Here is a 13,048-nt window from a genome sequence, read left to right as displayed (position 1 = left end):
GTCGTCGTTGTTTGTGGATCGGCTCGTGTTCGTTTAGTATTCGTTACGGGTTTTAGTCAAGTCCTGGCTCGGTTCAGCTTCGGGCGTTAGGTCTTGTGGTTGTTCTTGCTCTTGTTCTTGAGCACCAGCCCGTCCCCGAAGGCATAGATGATCTCGTGTCTAAACCTTCGGCGGCGTTCACCCTTGCTTGATCGCATCCACCAGATCCGGGCATGGCAATCGCAAGCTTCGAGGTCCGATTTAGGTTCCTAAGCTTGCAGCTCCCCACCAAGACCCTCACTATATGCCCCTTATGCGAGCGTGTAACAACCACCTCCACCTCTACCACTGCCACTGCTAGCCCCTCGCGAAGAGATGAAATCCACAAATCCATTCCCTTGCAAAAGAGACGAAATCCACAAACCCTTGGGCCAAGCTTCGGGCTTGAGCGGCCATGGCGACTGCGAACTTCGAAGCGAGATCCGAGCTCGAAGCTCGTGGCCACCGTGGCTAGATCCGAAGAGTGGTCAAGCGGGGTTGACGAATCTTGCCGGGAGGTTTAAGTGACGGTGGACGACAAGCGGCAAGCATCGACGAGTTTTGGTCGAGCGATATCTAGGTTAAGGATGATGAATAGTAAATTTCATTTTTTTTAGTTTTTAACTTTTGTTTTAACCTTTTATGGACATGGCGCTCGCGTGGTACCGAGGTGGAGCCGTGTCAGATTTTTTGTGAAAATTTTTAACGAAATTTTAAGGAAGGGCAAATGTGTCGCACTCGTATAAATTTAAGGTTTTTAATGTTATAAAAAAATTAAGATAAATGTGTTGCAGTAAATATAATTTAAGATTTTTGACGTTATAAAAAAATTTAAAATAAAGGGAAAAATCTAAAAAAGGGCTTGAAGTTTTCATATTTTCTCAAATAAGGGTCCCAAATAAACATTATTTCAAAAAAGGGCCCGAAGTCCTTATGTTTTCTAAAATAAGGGCCCCAAGTGAATACCGTTTCAAATAAGGGCCCGAAATGACTATAAGTTCTCAAAAAAAGGCCTGATTTAAGGGCATTTTAGTCTTTTTACTTATTTAATTTTTTTCTTTTTTATTATAGTTTTGTAGTCTGTTTCCTAAAAAAAAAAAAAAAAGAGGAGTGAACGTTCACAAGCGGGAGGGGTAGCCCTCCCGCTTGTGGCCACCGCCCCACCGCCGGAGGGCGGTAGGCGGCACAGCCGGGCGGGGTCGCGGGCACCTCGGTGAGGGTCGGCGACCCCGCCGGTCTTCGCCGCGCTCGCCGACCCCCCCCCGGCGGTGGGTCGCAACCACAAAGGGGGGCGGCCCTCCCGCCTGTGCAAAGCCTTTTTATTTTTATTTTTTTTATTATAAATCAGGAAAAAGAAAAAAATAATAATAAAAAAAAATTAAAATGTGAAATGACGAAAACGTCCTTCAGGCCGGACCCTTTTTTGAAATATAATAACCACTTCGAGCTTTCAATTGAAACGCACCATGTCACTTCGGGCCCTTTTTTGAAACAAGATTCACTTTGGGCCCTTATTTGAGAAATTATGAAGACTTCAGGCCCTTTTTTGGATTTTTCCCTAAAATAAATGTGTACATAGTTGAGGGTTTTTTTTTTAATTTATGATATTTTCCCTTTCTTTTTAAACATTTGGAAAATATTGGCAAAATTGTTCCAAGGTAAAGGTTATGCCCTTTTTCGACATTTGGCCTTGATTTTCATACAGGATGGTAAATTTCCAAAAATTGTAAAAATTGGATTTTTACACTCGTTAGCGCCCTCCTCCGTTTCAGGACCGTCAACGGAACAACGACCCTTCGAGATGCATCACCTATGATGACGAACTACTATGGTCGCTCGAGCACTCCTCGCAAGACAATGTCGCAGGATTTCCAAAGCCATGAGACCGTCCTTCACTTTCTCCACCTTCCCTTCGGAGACCCCGTTTCGTCCGCTTCCCAGTTCGCGGGTCAAAAGGCGTGAATTCGCCAAGCTCCTGCAGTTGCCCGCCTCCGACTCCGGCAATCCCATTCGTCACCACAAGAAGCTCCACGGCCAAATCGTCGTCTGGGGATTTCAGTACGATGTGTTTCTTGCCAACGTTCTGCTACACTCTTACTCCAAGTCTGGTGGTTTACGCGATGCAAGAGGGGTGTTTGATGATATCCCTGAGAGGAACCTGATCACTTGGTCTTCGCTGATTTCGATGTACGCCCGGCATAGTTATTGCAGTGAAGCACTGATGAGCTTTGTGGAATTTCAGAGAAGCTCTGTGGAGAGGCCGAATGAGTATATCTTGGCCAGTCTGATCCGAGGTTGTGCGCAGTCGGGTGGCCTTGATGAAGGAACTCAGGTGCATGGTTTTGTTGTTAAGACCGGTCTCGGTCAGGATGTCTATGTTGGCACTTCCCTGGTTTTTTTGTATGCGAATAATGGTGGTATAGATGGGGCGAGATCAGTTTTTGATAGTTTATTGGATAAGACTGATGTTACTTGGACTGCGATCATAAGTGGGCACGTGAAATGTGGGAGAAGTGAAGTCTCTCTGCAGTTGTTTAGCCAGATGATAGATGCTGGCCTTCTTCCTGACAAATATGTGATTTCCAGTGTTTTAAGTGCTTGCTCAGCACTTGAGTTTGTTGAAGGTGGCAAGCAAATTCATGCTCACATACTGAGGCGAGAAGCAGAGATGGACATTTCGGTGGTTAATGTGCTGATCGATTGTTATTCGAAATCTCGCATGGCACAAGTGGCTCGGAGGTTGTTTGACCATTTGGAAGTTCGAAATATGGTCTCTTGGACCACGATGATTTCCGGGTACATGCAGAATGCGTATGATAAAGAAGCATTGAATCTTTTTGCAGAGATGACTGGATTGGGTTGGAATCCCGATGCATTTGCTTGCACCAGTGTTCTCACATCATGTGGCTCGCTCGAGGCCTTAATACAGGGAAAGCAAGTTCATGCTTACACTATCAAGGCCAATTTAGAGTTTGATGATTTTGTAAAAAATGGCTTGATCGATATGTATGCAAAATGCAATGACTTAGCGGATGCTAGGGAACTTTTCGATGTTATGGATGGGAAAAATGTTGTCTCCTATAATGCTATGATCGAAGGTTACTCAAGATTAGAGAAACTGGAGGAAGCATTAGATCTCTTCCATAGTATGAGGCTTGCGTCGTTCTCCCCAAGTCCATTGACATTTGTCAGCATCCTTGGATTGTCGACTGCTTTATTCACCTTGGAATTGAGCAAGCAAGTTCATGGCCTCTTAAGTAAATCTGGAATTTCTATGGACTTATTTGCAGGGAGTTCACTGATCGATGTTTATTCCAAGTGTTCTTTAGTCCGAGATGCGAGGCTAGTATTTGAAGAGATGAGCGATAGAGATATTGTAGTTTGGAATGCAATGTTCTTTGGATATAGTCAGCAAATGGAAAATGAGGAGACCTTCAAATTGTTCTTGGAATTACAGTTATCCGAACAACAACCCAATGAATTCACGTTCGCTTCCCTTATCACAGCAGCAAGCAATTTAGCGAGTCTCCAACATGGTCAACAGTTCCATAGCCAGATTATAAAGCGTGGTTTGAATTTTGACCCATTTGTCGCGAATGCTGTTGTGGATATGTATGCTAAATGTGGAAGTATTCAGGAGGCCAGGAAAGCGTTTGACCTTGCTATTTGTGAAGATGTTGCATGTTGGAACTCCATGATCACAACATATGCACAACATGGAGAAGCACAGGCTGCTCTCCAGATATTTGACGAAATGATAATTGCAGGAGTGAAACCAAATTACATCACATATGTGGGCATCCTCTCTGCATGCAGCCATGCGGGGCTTGTGGAAGATGGATTGTGGCATTATAACTCGATGAGTGGGCTTGGAATTGAACCGGAGACCGAACATTATGCCTGCATGGTCTCCCTTTTGGGCCGAGCTGGTAGGCTAAAGGATGCTGTGGATTTCATTGAGACAATGCCAATTCAACCGATGGCACTGGTATGGAGGAGCTTGCTCAGTGCATGCAGGAATGCTGGTGACAGTGAACTAGGAAAGTATGCTGCGGAGATGGCAATCTCTTTGGACCCGACGGATAGTGGATCTTATACACTACTCTCAAATATTTTTGCATCAAAAGGAAAGTGGTTTGATGTAAAGAAGGTGAGGCAGAGAATGGACGAGACTGGAGTCGTAAAAGAACCAGGAACAAGTTGGATAGAAGTCAATAATGAGGTTCATGTGTTTGTTGCTAGAGACTGGACTCATTGTGAGGCTGATTTGATTTTTTCAGTTTTGGACTATCTAATTCTTCAGATAAAAGAGATCGGTTATGTGCCAAACAATGTTGCTGTTATCATAGACGATCGACTGACAAATAGTAACGGAACGATGTTATACTGAAAATGCTCTATCCTGTGAACCCTTCCAGCTGTATGTTCCCCGAACATGATCAATCTTCTCGAATTATGCACATCATCTGAGTTGGGGTTTCCATCGAATAGGTTGAGATATATCGTGTTGTGAGGACGATAGTTCTCTTGGAGAAGCAGCTGCTAGGATACAAGTTTGAATTGTCATCACTAAGTGGTGAATATTGATAGTTTTAGACTTCACTTGATGCAAATTAGTCCTCGGCATTGAAGTTGCAAAGATGTGTCCAAACATCTATAAAGAGACTTGAGTCACGAGGAATTAACCTGATTCGAAGACTTCTAATTGACGGGTGACTCGTGAAGATTGGATGAACTGATGAGCTATGCTCTCTATTTGTGGTTTAGATGTGTCAAGTTAGTTGAATAAGAGGGCAAATGACCTGTTCCTGAGGGGTAGAGAGATTAACCCACTGCCTGTAGCCATAAGATGACCAACCAGAAATTCCCCTTGGTGGAGACTCACTCTGTTAAAGCAGTAGGTCAAAATGACGAGTTTCAGGTTGACCAACCCCGAAGAGCAAAAACCTTGGGAGCTATTTTCTTGTGGATTTTGTGACAGCTTGATCAAACCCTCCTTTTCTATTTTATAATCACCATTTGAAGAGCAACACATGGTTTTTCAATTGGTCACAAATAAGGAAGAAATCAGAAAAAGAAACTAGTTTTCCATATCTGATATTGGCAGCTCCTCTGTCAACAACTTCAACAGATGAGTACTCACAATGGCCGCTCAAAGAGAACAGCATCTACATTTAGGTCCTGTCACTTCTCTCCCTTCCTTTTTTTGATGTAAGATTTAAGACTTTCATGCTACTGAAACATGCTAGAAAAGCAAGACAATGGGGAGGAAGGATCAGTGTGCTTCAACTGATCTGAAGACGATTGGTGATCTTTCTAGATTTCTGTTTTTTCAATTTCTAATGAGAATCTTCTTTGAGAGTTGCTTCTCTAACCTCTTTTTGACATCTTCATCTTCAGAAACTTTGATACATCGCAGGAAATTGATCTGATTTCCCTTCATTATATTTGTTATATTTCATAACATTGACATGAACATAACCAAACAATTGGCTGCGATGTGACTTCGCTCTCAAGCCTCAAGTCAGCTCATTTAACTTTCTTCACATATTGCTAGAACATATCATTCAGTCAAAAGCTATGCTTACTCTTTGCTAGTCAGCAAATTGAGCTCGCTTCGTTAATTCATAATCTTTCTAACATTTGCAAATTGATTATGTAGGGAACTATTTTTTTTACTCTCTTTTCTGATCCAGGCTTTGCCATGACGGATCCTGCGACCATAATCACTTGCCTTCGAAACTTGGAAGTTTTATACTTATTTGCAGAAGTTTCGAGTCTGATAAAAGACGAGGACCGGAGTAAATGAATCAAAAATAGCATCCAAACCACATGATTGACGACTTAAATGAGGACCCTTTTAGATTACTATTTGTAGCGAGAGTGCGATTTTGGACAGTCGCGCGCTTATGACCCGAGGCTCACCGAGGTCAGGTACCTCCAAGTCCACGGGTGTTTTCAACCCAACAAATTGCACACTCTCTTCATGTGGATGAACTGATACACACAAAGAGACTGAATAAGAACCGGTAAGGTATGAGGAATTTGAAACTCAGGAAGTTCAAGTTCCCTTCCTTAATTAGACTTCTCGAGTTGTTTCTCTACATTCATTTCCTCGAAGTAGAAAGTTCAAAGATGAAGATTTCACGTCTCCTTCCTTGGATTAGTCTTCTCAAGTATTTTTCTCTCCCTTCAACGAGTCAATGAAGAAAAATCAAAGATGAAGACTTTCATGCAACTGATTAATCGAGTTTTATCTGCACTTCAGAGATTATATATAACACCCCCCAAAGCCCCCAACAACAACCACACACAGAGCTATGACAGCAAAAATGCACTTCTCTTCATCATCATCATCTTCTCTTATCACCCTTTTCTGCTTGCTCTTGGTTATAATCTCCCTGTTCCTTCAAGGGGCGTCGGCGGATAAGAGCAAGTGATTTTTCTTTTTGGTGCTTTGAGCTTTCAATAATGGAGGGGGACCGTTGAGATGGCATGACTCGAGAACATAGAGAAATTTTTATACATCAAGCTGTTTACCTTATCGTTGCTCCGGTAATTATGCTGCACGAATCATTGAATAGTTTTGGATGGCGTCTGATATTTTGTAACGAGTTTTCATTGAATATTGTCTTGCACATGCAGGTATAGGTGTGACTGGAAGCAGGCCTGGTCAAGACGGGCACTGGAGTGAGTCCTCTTTTTACTCCATATCTCGAACATTTCTATCAAGTTATCTGCATCTAGAATGGTTTATACATGTGTGAACCATTCGTTATTACCTTAATTCATCAGATATTTTCTAATCACCATGTTGGATTTCACTTGTGTGTTGAACGTTTAATGGAAATCCATGAAAGATCATCTTTACAAACGTAATACGTGCATGTTCCTAATTTCATACTTGTAGCAAGAATTAGTAGTGAAATCTCTGGTGCTGCGTAGGGAGTCTATTTGTGTACGCATGGTCACGACTCGGTCAATAAGGTTTCCTACAGTTAAATATGTGGGGGAAAATCATGGTAATTTCATCACCACGTCAATAATTTCACTGTGCTATTGAAATTAATTACACAACAAACCAATCTGTATCCCATGATTGATATTTGTCTGGAGTACATGATTGAACTTTGTATATGCCCAAAGGCAAGTGAGACTTATTTTCCCTTTATTTTAAGCATGGTTGCAGAGTCAGTGGCAGCAAACCCATGATCAGACAACATGTTGGGTGTTCTAGATGCCATGGAGCAAAGAACTTTGTGTCACTCGCGATTCATATGATGTACTATGTCATAGTACTGGGTATATTCTTGGGCTTGGCGTAGCAGACACTTTTTGCAAATTGTTTCCTTTTTCTTTTCTTTTATTTATTTTATTTCATTTCTTTTTCTTTTTTATTCCTTCGTTGGATTATCGGCTGGCAATCCTTACCGACCACAAGTGAGGGGGTCATAGCTCTCGCCCATACTAGGTGAAGGTCGTTGGTTGTTGCCGAGGCCCCAATGACCCCGTTGTCGGAAAGCCAGGGAAAGTAAAAAAAAAAAAAAAAAAAAGGAAAAAAAGAAGAATACATATTTTTTTAATAAAAAAATTACGTCCATGTCGGCGTCGGTTGTGCCATGTGCTATTGGTTCCTAGCCAAAATTGATCGGAAGGTTCACATTGGCAAATCATAAAAACTTTAGAACTAAATTAGTAAAAGTGCAAAGTTCCAAAATGTGTTAACCACTGTACAATAAATTTAGGATTTTTTGGATAATTATAACGATATGCAATCGCAAGAAGGGGGCTACTTAGCACAATGAGAATGATCGGACGCTCAAAGAGACCCAAATACTCAAAAAATTAGCCACTCAAAAAAAGGGGTGCATGAACAAGGCCGTCTAGCTAAAACAATGCTGCTGATAGTGCAACTGTTGGGGGCAAACCATGAATTTTTAGCTCCATGAAGATTTACGGACAATTCATACTTTGCCCATACTCCATTCTAAGAATTGAGGGCCATTTTAATCAACTTTTGCTTGTTGAGCTTCGGGAAACACCTACCTGTTTCATCCTTTATAAGCAAATCTACATAATATATATAAATGCAATAGTCCAGATGTTATATCATGTGGATGTACAATGCCAAGAAGAAGAAGATCCCTGTCAAGCAAACATTGGTGTTCACAAAGAAAGGATTTTTCACTCTCGGGACTTTTCCACCCATCAGCTCCCCCTATTGCCCTCATCATTACCATGTATTTCTGTCTGTGCTCTCCACTTGACTATCCAACCAGACAATATGATTTAAACCGAGCATTTTAGGGCAATGCAAAATCCGAAGTACACATTTATTTCCTTAAAGGCCAACAAATGGTTTTTCAAGTAGCGACAAATAAGGAAGAAATCAGGATTTTTGCAAGTAATTTTTCATATCCGATATTGGCAGCTCCTCCGTCAACGACTCCAACAGATCAGTACTCATAATGGCCGCCCGGAGAGAACAGCATCTACATTTAGGTCGTATTACTTCTTTGTACATGAACATAACCAAACAATTGGCTGCCATGTAACTTCACTCTCAAGTCTCAAGTCAGCTTGTTTAGCTTTCTTCACAAATTGCTAGAATATATCATTCAGTCAAAAGTTATAAGCTTCCTCTTTGCTAGTCAGCAAATTGAGCTCGCTTCGTTCATTCTCGCCCTTTCTAACATGTGAAGATTGATTATGTTGGGAACTGTTTTTTTCCTTTTTTCACTCTCTCTTTCTGCTCCAGGGTTCACCATGACGGATCCTGCGACCATAATCACTTGCCTTCAAAACTGAGTCCAACAACAGTCGAGGAGCGGAATAAAATGAATCAAAAATTGCATCCAAACCACATGATTGACGACTTAAAAGAGGACCATTGTAGACTACTACCCGTGGTGAGAGTGCGATTTTGGACAATCGCGCGCTTGTGAGCTGAGGCTTACCGAGGTCAGGTACCTCCAAAGTCCTCGGCTGTCTTCAACGCACCGAATTGCACGTCGGACTCTTCATGCGGATGATATGATACACACATAGAGACCGAATAAGAACCGGTAAGGTATGTGGTGTTTGAAACGTCGGAAGTTCTAAGTCCCCTTCCTTGATTAGACTTACTTGAGTTTTTCTTATCCTTCGTTTACGCAATGTGCAAAATCATAAGAGGAAGACTTTCAAGTCTCTTTCCCTGAGTAGACTCCTCAAGTTTTTCTTACCCTTCACACACTCAATTTAAAAATCAAAGAGGAATACTTTCATGCAACTGATTAGTTGAGTTATCTGCACGTCAGAGGCTATATATAAATCCTCCCTCCCGCACGCACAGACACGCACAGAGATATGACAGCAAAAATGCACTTCCTCTTGCCAATTTTGAGTATTTGCGTCTCTTAGAGCGTCAGACCATTCTTATTGTGCTAACTGAATATTGTCAAAATTATACAAAAAGTCATAAACCTATTTTTGACAATCAAATATATATTAGAATAATTTGCAAAATAAGTAATTCATTGAGTTGACTCATTTATTAAAGAATATTGATTGTTTTGTTAACTTCAAAATCAATTAGAGATTTTTCTCAACAAACTCTCTGTCACTTTGAGGCATGGAAACAACTCAAGAGGACACATCGAGTTCCAATTGGCCCGATGATCAAACCATATTCAACGAAGCTGGGAATGACATGAAAGATCCAAATCACACTGCTGAACAAATTGTCACTAGACACTTGAGCAATACGGTCAAGGTTGGGGCGAAGGATTCATATAACCAAGCAATTGGCTGCGATGTAACTTCACTCTCAAGCCTCAAGTCTTGTTTAAGTTTCTTCACATATTGCTAGAATATGTCATTCAGTCCCAAGTTATGCTTACTCTTTGCTAGTCAGCAAATTGAGTTGCCGCTTTGTTCATTCATGATGTTTCCAACATATGCAGATTGATTACGTCGGCAACTGTTTTTTTTTTTTCTCTCTCTCTCTAATCCAAGCTTTGCTGTGACGAATCCTGCGACCATAATCACTTGCCTCCCAAAACTTAGGAAGTTTTTATCTTATTTGCAGAAGTTTCGAGTCCGATAAAAGTCGAGGATCGGAATAAAATGACAGAAAAAATGTATCCAAACCACACAATTGACGATTTAAACGAGGACCATTTTAGACCACTAGTCATAGTGTGAGTGCCATTTGGGCAATCGCGCGCTTATGAGCTGAGGCTTACCAGATCAGGTACCCCCACAAGTCCACGGCCGACCGCATTGATACACGCAAGTGACCGAATAAGAAGCGAAAAGGCAGGTGGACTTTGAAACTAACAAGTATTCTTTCTTGCCCTCGGTTTACGCAACTTAGAAAATCAAAAGATGAAGACTTTCAAGTCTCCTTCCCTGAGAAGACTCCTCAAGTTTTTTCTTGCCCTTCATGTACTCAATGAAAAAATCAAAGATGTAGACTTTCATGCACCTGATTAATTGAGTTTTATCTGCACTTCACAGATTGTATATAACCCCCCCCCTCCCCCCCCCACCCCCCAACAGCAACCACACACACACACACACACACACACAGATGACAGCAAAAATGCACTTCCCTTCATCATCGTCCTCTTCTCTAATCACCTTTTTCTGCTTGCTCTTGGTTATAATCTCCCTCTTCCTTCCATGGGCCTCAGCTGATACCAGTAAGTGATTTTTCTTTTTGGTGCTCCGGGCTTCCAATAAGGGAGGATGACATGGATTGAGAATCATGATTCCATGAAACTGTAGTTCGCATGGCATGAGACGAGAACATACAGAATTTTCCTTAATGTTGCGCTCATATTTTGTTACATGTATTATTCAATAATTTTGGGCAGTGTCTGATCTTTGATAACAATTTTCATTGGATTTCATCTTGCCTACAGATATGCCTGGGACTCTTACTCCTGCTGGGGGTGGGACTTATACTCCTTCTGGGGGTGAGTCCTCTTTTTACTCACATATCTCGACCCATTCCATCAGTTAGTATCTGATCTTCCATTACTATTCTCATTAAATATTATGTGGCCTACAGATGTGCATGGAAGCTCTCCTGTTCATGCTAAACTTCCGGGTGAGTCCTCTTTTTACTCCATATCTCGAACCTTTCCATCGAGCATGTGCGCCATTCATTATACAGCGTATTACTCTCGCTCGAAAGCACTTAAACCTTAATTCATCGGATATATTCTCTAGCTACCATGCTGGATTTCACTTGCGTGTCAAACGATTAATGAAACTCCATGAAATTTTCAACTTTACAGTTGTGGTACGTGCATGTGCCTAACTTCTTTGTATAGCAAGAATTAGTAATAAAACCACGTGCTCTGAACCGACACTCTACAGTTAAATTTGTGGGGGAAAATCATGGTAATTTCATCATTATGTCAATAATTTCACATGCACTATTCAAATTAATTACAAAAGAAACCTATCTGTATCCCATGGTTGATATTTGTCTGGAGTACATGATTGAACTTTCTATATTCCCAAAGGCAAGTGAGGCTTATTTCTTCTTTTCCCTTCATTTTGAACATGGTTGCAGACTCGGTAGCGGCAAAGCCTTGATCAGACAGCATGTTGGTCCTTCTTGATGTCATCGAGCAAAGAACTTTGTGTCATTCGTGTGATATGTATGATGTAATATGTCATAACACTTGGTACGTTCTTGGCATAGCAGAATTGGTTTCTGTTCCCTGTATTCCGCACATCATCTTCCAGACGTTCTTATATGCAGCCTTGTCTTGATTCGAGCGAACTAAAGAAAAAGATAGGTTTCATAATTTACTCTTGAAAAATGTTTATCCGAGCGGACATGTCATCACCATACTGCACCTCGGGAAGTGGATCATGCTTTCAAGTCTTAGGAAAGGCAATAGTCAACCCGAGAAACGTCCTGCCTCCACGGTTATCCGCTCAATTATTCAAAAAGTCATAAACACATCACACGGCAGATAATTTAGTTCTAAACTTTTCAATTTTACTAATTTTATTATAAAAATTTGTGTGAAATTTCATTATACTCATTCGAATTAATTTTGGCTGCAAAATCCTAATATGGTGATTTAGTAGTGCCGGTTGTCTTACACGGCACAATCAATATCGACATCGACATCGACATGTTTTGCCAGGTACAGGTGAGGGGTTTGCAGCCCTCGTCCAAATCAGGTAGAAGGTTGTTGGCCATCGTCTGGCCCTGAAAGACCCCGCCTATAGGAAATCTGATGAAAAAAAAAATAGAAACGAAAGAAAAAATAAGGAAACATGAAGATTTCATGACGTTCTTCATTTTTTTTTGAAAATTGAAGAACGTTGCGCCTGTCCCCAGAGCATCAGCGATGCTAAGAAATGTCTCTGCCATGATCAAGTTCGAAATCCAATTGACGGTGACCGACATGCCACCACATATTCCACGATATGCCTCGGGGTACATCTCCGAGTTTACTGTCCATGGAACGGGTCCCGTCCCGGGTGAGAAGCAAGCGATGTAACGGGCCAAACCGATGACTGCGAGCCACCCATATACCCCGTTTGTGGAATCAGGGGGTTCTGCAAAGGATGCGCCCGAAAGAATTGCCAAGGATGCCAATACACCTTATAAACTTGCGAGGGCCAGTTTTTCGGACCAACATGGTTAACTAAGTAAATTCCAACGATGGTCCCTGCAGCATTCACAGCAGCAACGATCATGGATAAGAGAAGTGCCACTGGTTGGAAGAGAAAACCAGCCATCTGGACTATAGTTGGGCTGTAGTACATCGCTGCATTGATACCGGTGGACTGCTGAAATGCCTGCATAAGGAGGAAAAACATCTTCCGATTGACTAAAGATCACAAGCTTAACAATTTTGATGGTCGTATCAAACAAAGATTTAACAACAGAATATAGATAAGCAAGTGTAGCACAGCACAGTATCTTGATTTTGCTTCAGGAGACTAAAGAGAGGCAGTCAAGGAAACAAAGACAGTGAATGTGACCTGCAATATATCAAAACAGCTATGAGCCCAA

General features: G+C 41.5%; 2 protein-coding genes and 1 long non-coding RNA gene across 3 annotated transcripts; 2 read left to right on the top strand and 1 right to left on the bottom strand.

Annotated features, from left to right (window-relative positions):
* The first annotated feature begins 1,719 nt into the window (after positions 1–1,719).
* LOC115731413 (pentatricopeptide repeat-containing protein At4g39530-like) lies at positions 1,720–4,882 on the top strand. Its single transcript, XM_048284268.1, has one exon. It carries the CDS (start codon positions 1,847–1,849, stop codon positions 4,406–4,408), a length of 2,562 nt encoding a protein of 853 aa, XP_048140225.1. The 5' UTR covers positions 1,720–1,846; the 3' UTR covers positions 4,409–4,882.
* Positions 4,883–6,462: 1,580 nt separating this feature from the next.
* On the top strand, positions 6,463–7,150 carry LOC125316356. Its single transcript, XR_007199593.1, has 2 exons — positions 6,463–6,573; positions 6,664–7,150. It is a non-coding gene; the product is annotated as an uncharacterized LOC125316356 (long non-coding RNA).
* A 4,941-nt stretch (positions 7,151–12,091) lies between these two features.
* Positions 12,092–12,852, bottom strand: LOC125313596 (inositol transporter 1-like). The gene is given in 3 exon segments (XM_048273277.1): positions 12,092–12,260; positions 12,351–12,663; positions 12,666–12,852. Coding segments are annotated over 3 exon segments (669 nt in total).
* Between the last annotated feature and the right edge of the window lie 196 nt (positions 12,853–13,048).

This window comes from Rhodamnia argentea, chromosome 1 (assembly GCF_020921035.1).
Source record: "Rhodamnia argentea isolate NSW1041297 chromosome 1, ASM2092103v1, whole genome shotgun sequence".
NCBI classification, from domain to species: Eukaryota; Viridiplantae; Streptophyta; class Magnoliopsida; order Myrtales; family Myrtaceae; genus Rhodamnia; species Rhodamnia argentea.
The sequence above is the reverse complement of the archived record's forward strand: the minus strand, read 5'-3'. Positions and strand labels throughout refer to the sequence as shown.

Coding starts and splice junctions, on each gene's coding strand:
- LOC115731413 (XM_048284268.1), top strand. CDS start 1,847: ATGGTCGCTCGAGCACTCCTCGCAAGACAATGTCGCAGGATTTCCAAA.